The 20,826-nt window shown below is 42.2% G+C and overlaps 1 protein-coding gene across 1 annotated transcript; it reads right to left on the bottom strand.

Annotated features, from left to right (window-relative positions):
• Positions 1 to 5,246: 5,246 nt before the first annotated feature.
• On the bottom strand, positions 5,247 to 17,762 carry LOC129811457 (14-3-3 protein zeta-like). Its single transcript, XM_055862770.1, has 6 exons — positions 17,656 to 17,762; positions 16,519 to 16,957; positions 8,075 to 8,198; positions 7,322 to 7,485; positions 6,914 to 7,009; positions 5,247 to 6,693 (listed from the first exon to the last, which is right to left on the bottom strand). Exons 2-6 carry the CDS (start codon positions 16,810 to 16,812, stop codon positions 6,610 to 6,612), a joined length of 762 nt encoding a protein of 253 aa, XP_055718745.1. The 5' UTR covers positions 16,813 to 16,957; positions 17,656 to 17,762; the 3' UTR covers positions 5,247 to 6,609.
• Positions 17,763 to 20,826: the final 3,064 nt, after the last annotated feature.

Raw genomic sequence — 20,826 nt, 5'->3', positions numbered from 1 at the left:
CTATGATAATGCCTTTGGCTGCTAGACAATGAAAAAAGTTTAAAGAAAATCAATAGAATAGGAGAAAGCATATGAGTAAGTCTTTCTACAATAATTTCCTCCATGTTTCTATGGTGGTATTTTGTCTATAGGCTACTTTCAAGTAAGGTAAGACATGCCTCATATGAAGTAAAATGTTCAGGTTTCAAGCAATTAAGGAATATAAAAATATAGCAATGCCAATGATGGGCCCAACCATTTTCTGGTAGATGGAAAGGCTTTCCCAAAAACCTTTTCTATTAAATGTTAACTACCATAGCTACAAAGTAGTCTACGCCAATCTGTCAGTGACATGATTATTTGCATCAATTCGGTAGCCTAGCCATTTATTTTGCAAACTCCATCTCATGTGCTACTGAAACACTGCTAACCAAACAACAGTGCTAGATGCCAACACACTTCAATTAACTACACAAAAAATCTAAATTTCTTAGATTTTTCCAGACATCAAAAGTGGTCTCCTGATGTGGTTTAAAACTTCTTATGGATGAGGTGCAGTATTGAGTAGCTTGGATGAATAAGGTGCCCAGAGTAAACTGCCTGCTACTCAGGCCCAGAAGCTAAGATATGCATATTATTAGTGGATTTGGATAGAAAACACTCTGACGTTTCTAAAAGTGTTTGAATGATATCTGTGAGTATAACAGAAATCATATGGCAGGCAAAAACCTGAGAAAAAATCCAACCAGGAAGTGGGAAATCTGTGGTTTGTAGGTTTTCAAGTCTTTGCCTATCTAATATACAGTGGAAATTTGGTCCGATTGCACTTCCTACGGCTTCCACTACATATCAACAGTCTTTAGAACCTTGTTTCAGGCTTCTACTGTGAAGGAGGAGAGAATAAGAGCTGATTGCGTAAGAGGTCTGGCAGATTGCCATGAGCTCAGTCAGGTGCGCACCCTTGAGAGGTAGCTGCGTTCCATTGCATTTCTAAAGAAAAAGGAATTCTCCGGTTGAAACATTATTGAAGATTTATGTTAAAAGCATCCTAAAGATTGATTCTATACATCGTTTGACATGTTTCTACAAACTGTAATGGAATTTTTTGACTTTTCGTCTGGCCTGCGCATCGTGAATTTGGATTTGTGAACTAAACACGCGAACAAAAGGGAGGTATTTGGACATAAATTATGGACTTTATCGAACAAAACAAACATTTATTGTGGAACTGGGATTCCTGGGAGTGCGTTCTGATGAAGATCATCAAAGGTAAGTGAATATTTATAATGCTATTTCTGACTTCTGTTGACTCCACAACATGGCGGGTATCTGTATGGCTTGTTTTGGTCTCTGAGCGCTGTACTCAGATTATTGCATGGTGTGTTTTTTCCGTAAAGCTTTTTTGAAATCTGACAAAGCAGTTGCATTAAGAAGTATATCTAAAGTTCCATCCATAACACTTGTATCTTTTATCAATGTTTATTATGAGTATTTCAGTAAATTGATGTGGCTCTCTGCAAAATCACTGGATGTTTTGGAAGCAAAACATTACTGAACATAACGCGCCAATGTAAACTGAGATTTTTGGATATAAATATGAACTTTATCGAACAAAACATACATGTATTGTGTAAATTGAAATCCTATGAGTGTCATCTGATGAAGATCATCAAAGGTTAGTGATTAATTTTATCTCTATTTCTGCTTTTTGTGACTCTTTGGCTGGAAAAATGACTGTGTTTTTCTGTGACTAGGTGCTGACCTAACATAATCACATGTTATGCTTTCGTCGTAAAGACTTTTTGAAATCGGACACTGTGGTGGGATTAGCAACAAGTTTATCTTTAAAATGGTGTAAAATACTTGTATGTTTGAGGAATTTTAATTATGAGATTTCTGTATTCATTTGGCGCCCTGCACTTTCACTGGCTGTTGTCATATTGATCCTGTTAACGGGATCTCAGCTGTAAGAAGTTTTAAGCATTGTCATGGACTTAAAACATACAATTTTGTTGTTTTTTCTGTTTAAAAAAGTGTGACTTTAAGAGTGAAAGCCTTTTTACATTTATCTGCTTCAATGGTAGGCCTACTATTAGCTTAGTTGCACAGTACAGCTTGGGTTGGCCTGACTGTGAAAGACCACTATGGGATGTATAATTTTAGGTAATTCAGAGTGTACGTCGTTGTTTCCCATAGAATTTTTCACCTCGGGCGCCTTTCCTTCGCTGGGCGTTTTGTAAATGTGAGGGTACCCACTTCCCCAGGCACTACTACACACATCACTGAATGCCATGACTATGAAGATGGTATATTCTGAATCAGGGGTGGATGGAGAACAACCCACACCTTTTTTTGTGTGAAAAATAAATACGATTTCTGATTTCAATCTTCAATAGCTCTTACACAACGCGTGCCATGACTATGAAAATGATTAATTCTGAATCAGGGGAGGAAGGACACAAATCCACAGTTTTTTTGTTGTGTTGACTCTTTTATTTTATTCTGATTTCAATCTTCAATAGCTCTTACACACAGCATGTCATGACTATGAACATGATATATTCTGAATCAGGGGATGATGGTGAAAAATCCACAGGTTTTTTCATGAAAATGTAGAAGAATAAAACCTTTTAAGCTTTCAATCTTCAATAGCTTTTTTTGTATAAATGTTTATATTTTTCTTGTGGGGGGCTTTCAATCTTCAATAGCTATTATACAAAGTGTACCTTGACTATGAAAATGATACTGTACTTAATGGCTCTGTCCTTATTGAGCTGCTGGGATTCTGCCTATTGGACATCCATCACTTCAGCTTGACAACAGTGTAGTAGGCTTCTCCACATCGCAAAATAATTTGTTAAAAGGTATGTCCTTTGTGAAAATACTACCCAAGGCCAGGTTATGACCCCAGTCACAAGATCCAGGGCCTTTTGTTCTAAAGCAAACAGATCACGACCATTTCGAATCCCACCGTACCTTCTCCACTATGCAATCTGGTTTCCGAGCTGGTCATGGGTGCACCTCTGCTACGCTCAAGGCCCTAAACGATATCATAACCGCCATCGATAAAAGACAGTACTGTGCAGCCGTCTTCATCGACCTGGCCAAGGCTTTCGACTCTGTCAATCACCACATTCTTATCGGCAGACTCAATAGCCTTGGTTTCTCAAATGACTGCCTCGCCTGGTTCACCAACTACTTCTCAGATAGAGTTCAGTGTGTCAAATTGGAGGGCCTGTTGTCCGGACCTCTGGCAGTCTCTATGGGGGTGCCACAGGGTTCAATTCTCGGGCCAACTTTTTTCTCTGTATATATATCAATGACGTCGCTCTTGCTGCTGATGATTCTCTGACCCACCTCTACGCAGACGACACCAGTCTGTATACATCTGGCCCTTCTTTGGACACTGTGCTAACAAACCTCCAAACGAGCTTCAACGCCATACAACACTCCTTCCGTGGCCTCCAACTGCTCTTAAATGCTAATAAAACTAAGTGCATGCTCTTCAGCCGATTGCTGCCCGCACCCTTCTGCCCGACTAGCATCACTACTCTGGACGGTGCTGACCTAGAATATTTGGATAACTACAAATACCTAGGTGTCTAGTTAGACTGTAAACTCTCCTTCCAGACTCACATTAAGCATCTCCAATCCAAAATTAAATCTAGAATCGGCTTCCTATTTCGCAACAAAGCCTCCTTCACTCATGCTGCCAAACATACCCTCGTAAAACTGACTATCCGACCAATCCTTGACTTCGGTGATGTCATTTACAAATTAGCCCCCAACACTCTACTCAGCAAACTGGATGTGGTCTATCACAGTGCCATCCGTTTTGTCACCAAAGCCCCATATACTACCCACCACTGCGACCTGTATACTCTCGTTGGCTGGCCCTCACTACATATCCGTCGCCAAACCCACTGGCTCCAAGTCTTTACTAGGTAAAGCCTCACCTTATCTCAGCTCACTGGTCACCATAGCAACACCCACCCGTAGCACGTGCTGCAGCAGGTATATTGCACTGGTCATCCCCAAAGCCAACACTTACTTTGGCCGCCTTTCCTTCCAGTTCTCTGCTGCCAATGACTGGAACGAATTGCAAAAATCTCTGAAGTTTGGAATCTGTACCCTTCCTCTACACATAGCTAATGGAGTGTAGTGCACCTGGGGAACACACGCATTCAAGCACGCACACACACACACACACACAGTTTACTGTATTTATACTTAGGATATCACTTTCCAACAGTAAAAGTTCAAAAAGCACTGGCGGATGTCTTAAGTCTGAAAAAGACAATTTTAGAACAAAAACAAAGATGAAGATTGAAACAAAACAAATCGGTGGATTTTTCTCTATCCTCCCGTGATTCAGAATATATGCTTGTCATAGTCATTGCTCGCTTTGTGTAAGAGCTATTGAAGATTGAAAGGAATAAACATAAAAATTAAATACAAAACTGTATTTTCTCCACCCTCCCGATTCAGAATATATCATTTTCCTAGTCATTGCCCGCTTTGTGTGAGGGCTTTTGAAGATTGAAAGCCGTGGAATTTTCTCCACCCTCCCGATTCAGAATATATCATCTTCATAGGCATGGCTTGCTTGGTTCAATAGCTAATGTCGAGAGAAGCCGAACATCCAGTATAAAACTCATTTTACCTAGGTCAAGCAAGTTTGCTTAGCGGTCCTTGTTCGCGCTTAACTTTTTAACCAAAATTATTCCGATTGCGACTTAAGTTATATTCGCAAGCCTTAGATATATAGCTCAAACGTTTAAATGTCTAATACTATATTGTAGATTAACACATTTGAAGTTACACTCAGTCATTTAATTAGCAATTTCTGCTTCCTACACCCGGAAGTTTAAAAAAAAAAGCAACATACTGCATCAGAGAAAAATATACAAAATATTTTGGGGGGAACAAATATTTAATATTGAACAAAATGTAATATTTACAAAATTATGCTGATAGACATTTAGGACAGGGAATAACTGCATACCATACTCATTAATTTAAATGCGGTAGGTCTATAGCCTGCAGATTTTCTCCTTTCCACTAGTGGAATGGGTGTCTTCACTCTTCTCAAAATGAATTAATCACGTGATATATGCCCCCGCCCCCACGAACGCTGGTCCAGGGTTATATGTCTGGCCGTGTCAGCAAATCTTTTCTATACAATTTGATAAAGGGTTGAAAGCAGCACACATTAAAAAGAAACAGCGCAAGCCTAAATTCCCTTTAAGAAAGACCCTCTCTCGAGCTGGGTTTATAAAATTTCATTTTTATTCATGTTACATAGCTGATACATTGGGCATTTCCACGAGGCTTTTGGGAACTACAATCGATGATTAGCAAAAACATAGTGGTCCAAATCTCTAATGACAATCACTGGACTAACCACACACCCTTGTTAATTAACATGTGCACAAACCTGCATTGAAAAGTACTAAATTGGACATTTGGACTTGGTGTGTATAGAGCATTGGTTCCCATTCCAGTGTACTATTAAATTACATGCATGTAGGAGTATTTCTTTTTGTTTTGGTCTTCAGAAAGCCCCCACCTCTTCTCTTCAACCAGACATGCTTTATTGTAAATGTCATAACCAGGGGGGAGCGAGGAAAAACGGTCAGAACCAATGGAAATCACCTGGCTGCGATACTTGGTGCCAGCTCATTGACTGGCCCTCCCTGCAGCAAGGAACAATTACACTTGTTCACATTGGACGTCAGCAGCTGTACCATACAAGATAACCGTGTTGAGGACGTCAGCAGCTGTAACCATACAAGATAACCGTGTGGAGGACGTCAGCAGCTGTAACCATACAAGATAACCGTGTGGAGGACGTCAGCAGCTGTAACCATACAAGATAACCGTGTGGAGGACGTCAGCAGCTGTAACCATACAAGATAACCGTGTGGGGGACGTCAGCAGCTGTAACCATACAAGATAACCGTGTTGAGGACGTCAGCAGCTGTAACCATACAAGATAACCGTGTGGAGGACGTCAGCAGCTGTAACCATACAAGATAACCGTGTGGGGACGTCAGCAGCTGTAACCATACAAGATAACCGTGTGGGGGACGTCAGCAGCTGTAACCATACAAGATAACCGTGTGGAGGACGTCAGCAGCTGTAACCATACAAGATAACCGTGTGGAGAAATAGAGAACAAGCCTATGGAGGGTGAGGTGAACAATTCATCGAATTTGTTTAACACCCCTGTTCTAACAACATCTTAACTCCCCTTGTGTTTTGATGGGACTAAGATTCTGTAGCTCAGCAAAAAGCCCTAGAATGTCTTATTTTTTCCTCTAATTTGGACTAAAACATTGATAAAAAGAAGCTATTAATACTTTTCTAACAGGAGAAACTGCACGTATGGAAGGTCAGGACAAACAAACCAAGGAATGGAGGTTTCATTCCCTCCCTCAATCAATATTTTTCTTTCTTTTATTTGCACAAAACCTGCAGTGTGAAAAGTCAAATTATTTTGGAATTTCCACATGCAGCTTTTGTTCAGTAATGGGTTTCATTGCTAAAAGACTTTAAGTGGAGCAATAAAGGAATGGAGATGTGTAAAAAGGTTCTTTTTTTTTTTGGAGAGATGACCCTGTGTGAGTTTCAGTTCTCGTTCTCTCCGGCTTCGCCGGCTTCTCCAGCTTCTCCAGCCTCGCCTTCCTCAGGCGCGTTATCGGATGTCCATAACTGGAGAGAGACACATTGACATTAAACACCTCTATACACCCACCATCTTAGTTTACTTCCTCTACTAACAACTCATTACCCACGCAGACAGTCTTCCTCCAACTATACATTATCATTATTGTAGAGTCTTGATTTTTAACAAAATTAAACTTGTAACAGTCTAAGCATTGTTTGACTAAAATGAGGAACATGGGGAGAGCAGAGAGGGAAGGGTACTAACTGTCAGGTTGTCTCTGAGCAGCTGCATGATGAGTGTGCTGTCTTTGTATGACTCCTCGTTCAGTTTGTCCAGCTCTGCAATGGCGTCATCAAATGCCTGGAGACACAAAACGCACACTTATTACACGGCAAGCTTAAATGAAGAATCGCTGTACAAAATCCAAGCTACCATCAAGTAAACCCCCTGCTTGTCCAGCACAGATATAAAGCCATGTACTTAAGATCTCCCATTGTAATAACTTTCCCAGAAGAAACATATTACTATCCACCCATTCACATACTTGATATCAATTCAATCAAACACAACACTTAACATTTCCTTTCATTTGTTCTGACATGGAACAAGCAGATAACATCTGAAACAAAGTCCCCATACCTAAAGCAAACAGGGGAGAGGCACAGGACTGACCTGTTTGGCCAGTGAGCAGGCTTTCTCTGGAGAGTTGAGGATCTCATAGAAGAAGACTGAGAAGTTGAGGGCCAGGCCCAGGCGGATGGGATGCGTGGGGTCCATCTCCTTCTTGCTGATGTCAAACGCCTGCTGGTACGCCTCCTGAGAGTGCTCTATGGTTGCTGGGGGAGCAAAAAGATCAGAATGGACTTTATTGGAGGAAATGATACAGTATGGCATCCTACCTGCAATCAAGTGTAACAATGACAGAAGCCTGATAACCTCGTTAGCTAAATTCACTCTGTAGTGATTAAGATGCATGAGAGAGGACTTTGACAGCTAGTGGCTGCTAGGTTGAAGACTACAAATGCAGTATTGGACGATTCTGACTGGGGTACATTCTTAGCAATAAGCAACTCGCAGTCGAGCGGCACATTTATTTCCTTTTTCCTGGACCCATTTGAATTGCACATGCTAATAACAAGCTAAAATAGGGCATAGAGCTCTCTTTAGTGTGTGTCACACAATGGGTACAAGTGGGAGTCTCAGAGGCCAATAAAGTCAGTCAGTAAAACCTGCTTAGATGTCATTCCCCCCCAAAAATTATTTTATTCTGTATATTTAAAAAAATATATATATTTTTTTTGTACTGATATCAATCTTGAGTATCACTTGGCTACGCTTAAAATGTAGGACTATTGCTTGAAAATAGCAACATGGCAAAAACCTTTGCCGCATTCAGTTCAAGGGCCCATTTCATTGCAATCTCACCTGTTTTGTCATTCCCAGAGGCAACTTCGGCAAGGTATCTATAGTAGTCGCCCTTCATCTTAAGATAGAAGACTTTGCTTTCAGCATTTGTGGAGTTCTCAATTAAATATTTATTCAGCAGTTCCTGTGGGAAGGAAACACAGATTCATAATTTTCTCACACTGCATAAACCTTCCATTTGACAATCAATGTTTCCTTTCAAAGTTGTGTTTGTGTAATTGAAATACTGTTAACCCCATTTCAAAATCTTCTTTAGCCAGTCAGTAGGTTTGAAGAAAGGTTGCTTATGATTGGCTGAGACAACATCCACCCAAACATGACCATGCGAGTGGAGTTCATCATATCCAGAGTTCCTAACCAAAACCCTCCCACACCAGTGGTAGGCAGATAAGTGAAGTCACAAACAGCAACTAGCCTCAATCTTTCCATTACAACTGAGATGAAACCAACAACAACTGGATTAGCAGCAGCATTAGTGGTTGTACTGGACCAAGGTGGTGTATCAATGAGGACCACAGGATTCAAAGTTAAATATAAACAATTCGATAAAAATGTGGTTGAAAAATCCTGACCAGGCTAGCTGCGTCACGTGATCATGAACAAGCAGGTATATATAATGACAACATGTGATGTCCATGCAGCGATGTGCCCACACAAGGGCAGGCAGACATATGTAACTGCTGTGGTCACACCGAGTGGAGTGGACAGCCTGGACACCTCTACATCATTAATCAAGCCCGTTCTGTCCCCATCAAGAGCCTAGCTGTGCATATGGGCACGCAGCAGTGGGTCAAGTACAAGCAGGGGAGGGAGCCAGCATGTTGCACTGCGTCAAGTCATTCCAACTTGTCCACAATGAGGCCATCCCTACTGCGGGTTCCAGACCATCTTTTGCCCTAGATTCATCCATGCTTCTTTCGTACCAACGTCCCTCACTGCTCTGTCTTAGTGGCACAGCGACTCTCAGAAGCAAAACCAACGGCTGAATGCACGTAGTAGTATAAGCTGCATCTTCGATAGCACTCACAGGGTCTCCAAAGCACATGCACCAATATTTAAACCCCACAGCAGCAGAAACTCCACTAAATTCCCAATCTGGCCCTCAAACCATCATGGTGACCTAATAATCCCCAGTTTACAATTGGCTCATTCATCCCCCTCCTCTCCCCTGTAACTACTCCCCAGGTCGTTGCTGCAAATGAGAACGCGTTCTCAGTCAACTTACCTGGTAAAATAACGGTAAAATAAAAATAAAAATTTTTTTTTTTACTGCAGACCAGTTCCTATGCAACGCAATAAATAGACTGAAGAGGGTACAGGTAAGACGGTAGGTGCCACACACACGCCATGTGTGATTCAATCCGGTGCATGTTTCCTTCTGTAAGAGAAAACTATCAGCTCCTGACATTGAGTTCTGGAATGCTAAATCCCCAGTTAGCTAGGGTGAAGGAGCCTAACCATCCAGTGGCCAACTCATAAGGATCTAGAAGGGCCGGATTGCTGCCTGATTACAGCTTTACTGCTAATCTGTGTCAGTGAGACCAAGTGTTTAAGGTCACCGTAACTGGTTTCAAATACCAGATTAAACAAGTTCACCACAGATGAGGCTGTCCACCCAGCCCAGCCACCACTTACTCCAACCACTCCCACCCGGCCCAACTCCAACCACTCCCACTCGGCCTACTTACAGACAGATTAGTCGAGACGATACACGGCACGCTCAAATGTCAAGCATTCCTTCCCATACGTCGCCCTGGCTGCAAACGAGTGGAGGGGAAGCAGCTTGGATTTTCACAATGTGTTCAGTTTCTCTCAGACCACAGAGTAGTCTATTAAAAAGGTACCAAACGGAAGGAAACGGGGATGAATTACCTGAACATGTCCAATAAGAAATGCTTGTTCTCGGTTTTCGTTGTAAAACGTTTTGCTACGGTGTGCCTTAATGGATAGGACCCAGGCAAGAGCACAGTTCTACATAAAACCCAGTGCCCCATCTCCCATGTGTGGTCATGATATAGGCATAGGCCTACCAAGAGCTGGTGGCAAAATTCTCCAGGGTTTGACTAATTGCATTATTGCACTCCTCAAACCAATGGATTGCAATTTGCGGCTGTGCTCTTCTGTTGGAGGTGAGTGTATCGTGAACATCCGGATAAGCATATTTGTGTGTGATTCTGTCAAGACTACTATGTGAATCTGGCTGGGTTTTCAATTATCTTCACGAAAATGTGGGCCATCGCCATGACAACCTAAATGGTTTGACTTTGAAAAATGTGTCTTGCCAAGGTTATATCCACAGGCGAAGAGACGACCAGCCTTGATGGTTTTGTAATTGGGCCCTGTTTGGTCTTACCTATGGCTGAAACTGGAGCGCTGAAAACAGCCTGCGCCATTCTCTGCACTATTCTCAGTCAACATTGCTAAATCAACAATAAATAAACAGATTCTGACCACGATCGCCTGTAGTCGCATACAAACTACAGTTGCCAACAGATTGAGGCGGTTATTGGGGGCAACTATCGAATTGCGACTACTCAGTGCTAGTACTATAAAGTATGACTAGGCCAGGGGTTTCGTTAGGAAAATGTGGCACCGGACAATTGACCCTATGTCAATCTATCCCCCATTGTAGAAAGGTACCTATTCTATTGGTCAGCTTGTCGTTCTGTGCAAGAAAGAAACAGCCTATTCCAAACAGACTCTAGGACAATAGATCCCAAATGCATACAACCAGTACATCAAAATAACTTTAAAAACAATACTATTTACCAAGAGAGTTTCTATATTTTTCGTAGCTGTCCATTTACCACCACAAACCAATGCTGGCACTAAGACCGCACTCAACGAGAGGTGGTAGGCATGATCACCAATGATGACAGCCTATAGGGAGGTCGTCAGAGACCTGGCAGTGTGGTGCCAGGACAACAACCTCTCCCTCAACGTCAGCAAGACAAAAGAGCTGGAAACGGAGGGCCGAGCATGCCCCCATTCACGTCGACGGGGCTGTAGTGGAGCGAGTCGAGACCTTCAAGTTCCTCTGTGTCCCCACATCACTAAGGATCTACCATGGTCCACACATACCACCAGTCGTGAGGAGTGCACAACCACGCCTCTTTCCCTCAGGAGGCTGAAAAGATTTGGTATGGGCCCTCAGATCCTCTAAAAGTGAATACAGCTGAACCCCTTTTATGTAGTCAAGTTATTACTGTGTATCTATTACATGTTTTACTTCATTATTTAACTATTGTCTTTCTCTCTCTCCATTGATGGGAAATTAGAATTTCACCATTTGTCCACACCTGTTGTTTTAGCATGTGACAAATAAAATGTTATTTGGATTTAAGAAAGTTGATTTGAAGCAAGACATGCCTCGTAATATGAAGTAAAAAGTTAAGGTTGCACACAATTAAGTACATGTTTTCAAAATGCATACTGCCTCCAGCTTACAATGCAAAGTGGTGTGTGACACGCCTACCGTTGCCTAAGCACTTGAATGCCGAATGGGAAGCGCACTTCAATTACCAGTTGAGAAATAGTATTTCTTAAATCGTGGCCTTAAACTGATTTTAAACCCAAGATTGCATTCAGAATTTTTTGCGCAATGATTGGGCATATAAAAGCACATTTCACTCCAGCAGCAACAGGAGTTGTGGCAGCGGCACTCGCTTGTCTGACAGATTTTACACTCAAACTAGGCTCTGTATCTGTCTGCTGTGAGGTAAATAAGAATCATAATGACTAACGAAAATATGCACAATCATTTTAATTTCACTAAATTATGCAAAGGTAACCTATAGACCGATAAGCATGACCGGTCTAATGCATTTCCATCGAATAGACTAAAAAGTATTAATTTTGCAATGGGATTTATTTATTCTACCTCCCGATGCCAATTTATTGGCTTAACATTTATTCATTTTTGTCCAAAAGCCAGCGGCTTACGGAAAGCCTGGTTAGGGTTGGACGATATGGTTTAAGTCATATCACTATTATTTTAAACTTATGGGCAATTCACATATATAAATATACACATACAGTACCAGTCAAAAGTAGAAACATACCTACTCATTCAAGGGTTTTTATTTTTACTATTTTCTACATTGTACAATAGTGAAGACATCAAAGACGACTTCAAAACTATGAAAGAACACACATGGAATCATGTAGTAACCAAAAGTGTTAGAAAATTTTCATTTGTGTATTTGACATTCTTCAAAGTAGCCACCCTTTGCCTTGATGACAGCTTTCACACCTTTGGCATTCTCTCAACCAGCTTCACCTGGAATGCTTTTCCAACAGTCTTGAAGGAGTTCCCACATATGCTAAGCACTTGTTGGCTGCTTTTCCTTCACTCTGCGGTATGTATGTATGTATGTATGTATGTATGTATGTATGTATGTATGTATGTATGTATGTATGTATGTATGTATGAATACACTTTTAAAAATGTCCTCTAAATAACCTTTGTTATACAATTAAAGGTCAAATACACTGCATTTCAAACAGTCAGAAATAAATCAAATGAACTCATGCTCGTGAAATTATACCAAAGCTAAATATAAGCCTCCCACAACCATAAGACCCACTAATAAGGTAATTATTTTTGCAAAATAATTTAAGGTGCTTTTTTGCAATAATCACTGTCTATGAAAATGCCCTTGTTACAAATTGAACCAGAACCATGCATAATGCACATTCACTAATGACAAACTTCTTTAAGCAGGCGTTATAGAAAATTAACACAGGTCTCAAACAATTTCTCAAGCACAAGCCCACATGCTAGTGAGTATCCAGCTAATCTTGACAGGAATCTTTATATAGTTCAAGTTTAGCTAACTTGGATCTGTTTGCTAGCTAACAAGGAAGAACAGTAGAAATGTTATGAACACACCCTTCTGTCCGTCTTCAACTGTTTGAACAACACGCTAGCCTGTCCACATGTTGAAATCAAGTGGCCTACCTTATTTCTCAGAATGAGAAAGAGTTGCCAATTCCTTCTATAAATTGTATTTTATGCTTATTGTACATTTATAAAAACACACTAGACAGCTAGTATAACGCCGCGTGACAAACTGAGTATTCATTTTCCAGAATCAATGTTTATTGATACTCCCGTGTCGGTAGTGTCTGCTCTGCTCTCAATGTGAGCAGTTGAGCCATAAAAAGGGTATTGTTAGAAAAGGTAACTTCTCTATTAGAGATAATAAAAGATAGTAAAATAATGTCTCTGATTCTGTTGGACCAAACCTCAAATGCAAATAGCGAGTTTGAAACTGCTTGTCAGAGGAAGAAGTGATCTCTCATCTTTGTTGTGTGAGTGGCAGGGGCTTGGTGGTGTGTGTAAACAGAGAGGAAGAGGTGAAGCCCAATGCATTTCTATTGGCTTATTTTGGAACTAAGCTTGTCGCCTGCCTTCCCGCCTTTGGGACAACTTCTATTTATTTATTTTTTTAAATTAGAGCCGAGACATGTGCATCTCGTCATTATATACAGATCTCAGGTATAAATGGGAAGGTGCACACAGCACCGAAGGAGATGAGACCAAAATGACAACCAATTTGTTTTTTTATAGAATAACATTTCTGCAATCTAGGCATTTGGAATATTGCACAAAAAAATAATTTGAATTAATTTGATATATCACCCAGCCCTAACCCTGGTCTAGGCCAACACAGTGCAAGCAGACAGAGTGGGTAAGGCCACAGCAGAGGGCAGCACAGTGTCTGCATGGCTGTGGGCAGCAGAGCAGAGCGGTTCCACCGTGTCCCTGTCCGGTCTGGCATGATGTCACCTTAGTGGAAAGTGAGTATCATGTTATCCAGTCCTGTCTCTGCCACCAGGCTCACTTCAGCGCAGTGCAGACCAAGCCTGTCAGCTGAAAGTAGACATAGGACTCCTATCCCATAGTGGTTACTTGCATCAGTAGCCAGCCGCTGAGCAGAGGAAACAAGTTGGGGCAAGCGGCATGAAACACCTTCTAGGCTGACTCCACCACGCCCTCAGTCAACATTGGCAAGAGGCTGAGTCAGTCTAGAAGGGTGTGTTTCACACACACACACACACAGACAGTGACGTGTGCAAAGAAGTGGGGTAGCTGTAAGGTGGGGTCTGAAAGCGTGGCCATCTGTACAGTTTACAACATGACTCATACAGGAAAGGAGAGGGCAGTAAATCAACCTGAAGTAAACCAACCATATCCTACAGTTATCTGCTTATCAGTTATGCCTAGCTACATACGTAGGATTATCCATTGTTTGCTTGCTCCCATGTATAGAGAACCACTATGCATATATGCCACCCAATCTCTGTTGGTGTCCATTCAGATTGGTCAAAGTAAATGACATCAACCCAATTAGAATGGCAGCGGCAATGGAATGCAGTTTCGTAGTTTTGAATATCTCCCTGGCTAGACGTTCTAACAGACAATGGATCCTTCGTCACTCTGCTGCCTTCATATAAACTTTTTTTTATTTTTAATAAGTATAGACGTATGACCTTTCATTGTCGTAGCCATAACCTCTAATATGTATAGATAACTGCTGGATTGTGCTCCAGTGTGCTTACAAATGCTGCCCACCTCCCCAAACCACCTCATCCCAGACCTTGTGTCTAAGGTCAGACGCTCAGGGAAATGCTCAACCTCCCAGCTAAGCCGCCACAGAGATCCTCACTTAATCCACCATCAACACCAGATAGAAATAACGGACAGAGCTATTCACTTGTAAAGCATTGGATTTAACTGAAAACAATTGTCCCAAAGGAAACAATAACAGATGTAGAAAGTTGTTAGTAGAAAGTCCAGTCAATGAAAGTCAAGTAATTTGACTGAAAGCCAATTAAAAATATATTTTCCTGCATATTTCATGTTTAATCAACCACAGAGCGCCATAGCAATTTGGAGCATCAAATGGGTAACTAGCTAGGTTAGTGGGGTTGAGAGACGTAGCCTTTTGAGCAAACTGGCTATGAACTTCTTCACTTGGCTAGCTTCATTACAACTCATGTGTCAGATGAGACCGATTATGAAAACAGGACACACTCCTCGTTTCAGGCCTGTAACAGCACGGCTCTCGAACAGCCACCACTGGTGTTCTGCCAGAGCCTACCTCTCAGATTCTGACACACCTTGCTTTGCAGACACACTGGATTGTGACCTCTGTCAGTATGCTCCGTCACGTGGTTAAATCCCATTGTTCATTGTGACAGAATCCCAACAGGAAGGAACCGGGGTAATGGGGTGAAAATACAATACTTCCTTCTCATCACGAGGCCAGGGGAGATCCCCTTTTTAGTCCGGAAGAACTCATTGAGGTAGCCTGGGCCATGATATTTGACCCATATTGCATTGAAACAATTTAATGTTAGTCTCTATTTTACAGTAATAGAAAAGGGATGTGTGGTGTGCTAAATGTTTCAAAATAAATTAATGGTTGGAACTTGGAAGCACTCACTGCTGATAATGAGACCAGAGTTGGGGTCACTTCCATTCAGGAATTAAAAAGTCCAAAGAAAAACAATTGCCTACATGGGCAATTCTACCTGAATTGAGAGATTTAAACCCAATCATGGTAGACTGGTCAAAAATGAGAGAGGAAAAAGTTGAATAGCTACGCTTTTGTGAAGAAATGGACATCTTTCATCATACAGAATGTATTGTTCACTGTTCAGAGAAGGCATTGCTCTTCATTTAAAAAGACTCCCTTTTCTAAAGGCACATTTATCCAGACATCATAGAGACAAGATTCCTGTAGCACTAGGTCTGGGTGAATTACTGATGCCTCGTGCTTTGCACTGATGCACTCAAATATGCCCCTGGAGGAGCATGAGGTGTGCAGTCGGAAGACCAACAACAAAACACTTTCCAGACCTAGAGACATGACTAATCAACTCCCTACAATATGGACTAGAATTACTGAAATTGTATTTCAAATTAGCTATATGTTTGTTGTCCATGTAATTACTTTTCATCCAAATTAATTGCCCCATATAATGATACAATACAAATCTGACCAATTGTCTGACCAGTGACCACACTTTCCCAGTAGCAAGCTGTGAGAAGCAGTGAGAGGGAGAAACAGGTGTATTCAATATCCCGGGTCAGGGTTTCAAACGTTTTTTTTTACCAGATAAGTTGACAGACATTTCCATTTACAGCAACAACCTGGGGAATAGTTACAGGGGTGAGGAGGGGGGTGAAAGAGCCAATTGGAAGCTGGGGATGTTTAGATGGCCATGATGGTATGAGGGTCAGATTGGGAATTTAGCCAGAACACCGAGGTTAACACCCTTAATTATTATTTGAATCAGCTGTATAGTGCTTGGGCAAAAAACAAACATGCACCCTGGGGGGCAGCACCGTGTCTTAGGCTACCATACATTAAAACCCACGCCCATTTTATACAGTCAACATTTCCATTCAAATGATTTCTACTAGTACTACATACCAGTACGTCGTTGCAGATATCTCTCAGCTCGCCCTCCACCTTCTCCCGGTATTCGTTGACCATTGCGAGCTTCTTGTCGCTTCCCTCCGTCTTCTGTCCGATGCTGGAGATCACCCTCCATGCCGACCGCCGTGCTCCGACCACGTTCTTGTATGCGACAGATAGCAGGTTCCTCTCCTCGTTTGACAGCTCGCCCCCCTGTTCCGTTACCTCCTTCATCGAGGCGGCCATGTCATCGTAGCGCTCGGCTTGCTCCGCCAACTTGGCCTTCTGAATAAGCTCCGCTTTATCCATAGTTTTTTATTCTTTAGTGTGTAACCTTAGCTTGATTCGTCACGGAAGAGTTAAAAACAATAGGAGTCCAGGAATGCAAGAGGGACTTGAAGATGGCGCTAAACGATAGAGAGTAGCGGATGCTGCGTAGTATTCCACCAAAAACCTGCAAATGTAAAACAGAAGGTTTATGTCAGTCACTAAGTCATTTTATTATAAAAGACAGAATGTGACCAGAATGTACTGTACCTAGAACCAACATATTAAACACTACAGCTTTTAGAAAATAACCAGATACAGTAGTAATCCATCTCGCAGAGGTTACACGCGCTGGCAACATACAGATGGTGTGTGCGCGTCCTGCGTGCGTTGACGTGGTATCTGTCAAAATCGATGGGTCGCTAACTAGTGAAAACGTAACCAGCTAACGCAGAAAGACTCCATGTACTTAGCGTTCTAGTTATCTATAAACTAACCAGTGGTCACGGTTGCTGACTAACGTTAGTCTTACACTAGAGATAATCAGTTAACAAGCTAACTTACATCCCTGCTAGGTGGACATTTATTTACCACAAAAACGATGCATCGGTCTTGCTACGGCCAAACAAGTCAGCGGAGTATATTAACCAACAACTAGCCATATAATTAACGTTAGTTAACCACCTACGGTAACGTTAGCACCCATATTTAACGTTAGTGTAGCTAAAAGCTACTGTAGCTAGCTACTAGCGTTGGGCCACTCCTTTCATTGAGAATGGATTGCTACAAAATAACATTACCATGCCATAAGCTTGACTACAACAGAACAATAATTTACAAATAGCAAACAAAAAATATTTTGAACTGATTTCTGAATATTCTAACCTCCTAAGGTCCCGATTTGTTCCTCCGAATTGATCCGCTGTGAGATTGGTATGAAGCAGAGCGAAAAACAGCAGCCGTGAAATTCAACCAGACGTGCTAGATGGAGCGGGTCTATGTGAGAATGATTCTCCAATCGCAAATAGACTTTGCTTCCTGTCAACAATGATTGCTAGTAATATTAGCCAGTAGCTATTTTGCGCGGGGAAAGGGGGAGGGAGTTCAGAAATGGGTTCGACTGGCGTGTAGGCTGCGGCTGGGGCCACGGGGTTTCCTCCAATTAGAGCAAGGGAGAAGACGTCACCATTGCCATGGTTATCCTCCATTCCTACCCGCTTTCACAAGTTCTAGCAGCATCAGGGAGGCCCGAGGCGGGCGTGGCACCCACTCATTATAGTGACCGAGATATTCCTATTTTCTCCTCTTGATACCCCTTTCCTTTTCCTAAACTTTGCTATTGTGGGTGATCAGCCATCCAACCTTGACCAGATGACCTCTGCTTAGTGCTCACTTTAAGAATATTTTCACTACACAGAACACATTATCCTGGTGATAGGGCACACAGACAGCATATAGCCAGTTTTATTAAATTCTTTGTTACATAGGCCATAGTATATCAAATATTAATTTGCCTTTAACAATAATGTTTGTACCATGTTTTGTGCTGCTACCATGTTGTGTTGCCACCATGTTGTTGTCATGTTGTGTTGCTGCATTGCTATGTTGTTGTCTTAGGTCTATCTTTATGTAGTGTTGTGTTGTCTCGCTTGTTGTGATGTGTGTTTTGTCCTATATTTATATATATCTTTTTATTTTATTTGTAATCCCCGTCCCCGCAGGAGGCCATTTGCCTTTTGGTAGGCCGTCATTGTAAATAAGAATTTGTTCTTAACTGACTTGTCTAGTTAAATAAAGGTTAAATAAAAATAAATAAAATTAACTCCATATTTCATTTCACCCATGGGGAAATGTCCCTGAATCTTGATGGTGATAATTTTTATTCCTTGGATGATCAACTGGCTGGGTCCTCGGCAACCCTTGTGTTCATGTTGTATCCCAGCTATGACACATTGTAGCCCCTAGGTGAAAAGAAGACATCTGCATCATAATTTGCGGTGATTGCGTAATACTATGTGGCTTGGTTTGTAAAAATAGCATCACAATTGCAAAAGAGGTCTGCCGATGGGCAAGCAGGGCTCAGCGCCCTAACTCCCTCTTATCTCTGGGGTCACATCTCTAGGTCACATGGGAGATCCACCTGTCTCCTCAAGTCCTACATCTAGATGCATTCTGATAGCAGATGTCCACAGCTGGATATGCTATTGATAAATATTTCACCCGAGACCAGCTGAACAGGGGGTGTAATCGGGAGAATCCTTTTTCAAATTCAGACCTCATCCTGTGATTTATATTGATCGTATGTTCTTTCCGGGAGGTCGGAGATCAACTGATATTCTCTCCATCTAAAGTTTATCTTCAAAACTAATTCCCTCGCTGTGTACTCAGAAATATAATCAGAATTAGTTTTCCATTGCGACTACTTTCAGCAGCCATTGTGTTTGTCTCCGTTGAGTCTGTCTGCCCTGTGGTTTTATTGTCAGATAATTGGCAGGATGCATTAGCTGGACTGAAAGGCTCACAGTCTCTCAGGAGGGTACTGAATGCTCTCACACAGCGTCATGGGAACAGCTCTACAGTGGAAAAGAGAGCATCAAAGCCATGTCCGTTCATCATAAAACCTGTGAATTTGTTGACTTTAAAGGGGCAGTGCAGTCAGAGCTAATATTCTCTCTATCTTACAAGCAAAAATTAAACCATGAAGCACCAGTGACTCAGTCAATAAAAAAGTGGTCAGATGAAGCAGATGCTAAGCTACAGGACTGTTTTGCTAGCACAGACTGGAACATGTTCCGGGATTCTTCCTATGACATTGAGGAGCACACCACGTCAGTCATTGGCTTCATCAAAAAGTGAAATCGATGACGTCGTCCCCACAGCGACGATACATACATAACCCATACAGAAGCCATGGATTACAGGCAACATCCGCACTGAGCTAAAGGCTAGAGCTGCCGCTTTCAAGGAGCGGGACTACAGGACCAAGATCGAATCGTACTACACCGGCTCCAACGCTTGTCAGATGTGGCAGGGCTTGCAAACCATTACAGACTACAAAGGGAATCACAGCCGAGAGCTGCCCAGTGACACGAGCCTACCAGACGAGCTAAACTACTTCTATGCTCGCTTCGAGGCAAATAACACTGAAACGTGCATGAGCACAGGAGCTGTTCCAGACAAACTGTGTGATCACGCTCTCCGCAGCCAATGTGAGTAAGAACTTTAAAATGGTCAACATTCACAAGGCCGCAGGGCCAGACGGATTACCAGGATGTGTACTGTGAGGATGCGCTGACCAACTGTCTTCACTGACATTTTCAACCTCACCCTGTCCGAGTTTGTAATACCAACATGTTTTATGCAGACCACCATAGTCCCTGTGCACAAGAACACTAAGGTAACCTGCCTAAATGACTACCAACCCATAGCACTCACATCTGTAGCCATGAAGTGCTTTGAAAGGCTGGTCAATGCTCACATCAACACCATTATCCCAGAAACCCTAGACCCACTCCAATTTGCATATCACACTAACAGATCCATTTGCACTCCACACTGCCCTTTCACACCTGGACAAAAGGAACACCTATGTGAGAATGCTATTCATTGACTACAGCTCAGTGTTCAACACCATAGTGCCCTCAAAGCTCGTCAATAAGCTAAGGACCCTGGGACTAAACACCTCCCTCTGCAACTGGATCCTGGACTTCCTGACGGGCCGCCCCCAGGTGGTAAGGGTAGGTAACAACACTTCCGCCACGCTGATCCTCAACACAGGGGCCCCTCAGGGGTGAATGCTCAGTCCCCTCCTGTACTCCCTGTTCACTCATGACTGCACGGCCAGGCACAACTACAACGCCATCATTAAGTTTGCCGATGACACAACAGTGGTAGGCCTGATCACCGACAATGACGAGACAGTCTACAGGGAGGCGGCCAGACCTGTCCATGTGGTGCCAGGACAACAACCTCTCCCTCAACATGATCAAGACAAAGGAGATGATTGTGGACTACAGGAAAAGTAGGACCGAGCATGCCCCCATTCTCATCAACGGG

Source organism: Salvelinus fontinalis, chromosome 15 (assembly GCF_029448725.1).
Source record: "Salvelinus fontinalis isolate EN_2023a chromosome 15, ASM2944872v1, whole genome shotgun sequence".
NCBI classification, from domain to species: Eukaryota; Metazoa; Chordata; class Actinopteri; order Salmoniformes; family Salmonidae; genus Salvelinus; species Salvelinus fontinalis.
This window is presented reverse-complemented; position numbering and strand designations above follow the sequence as displayed.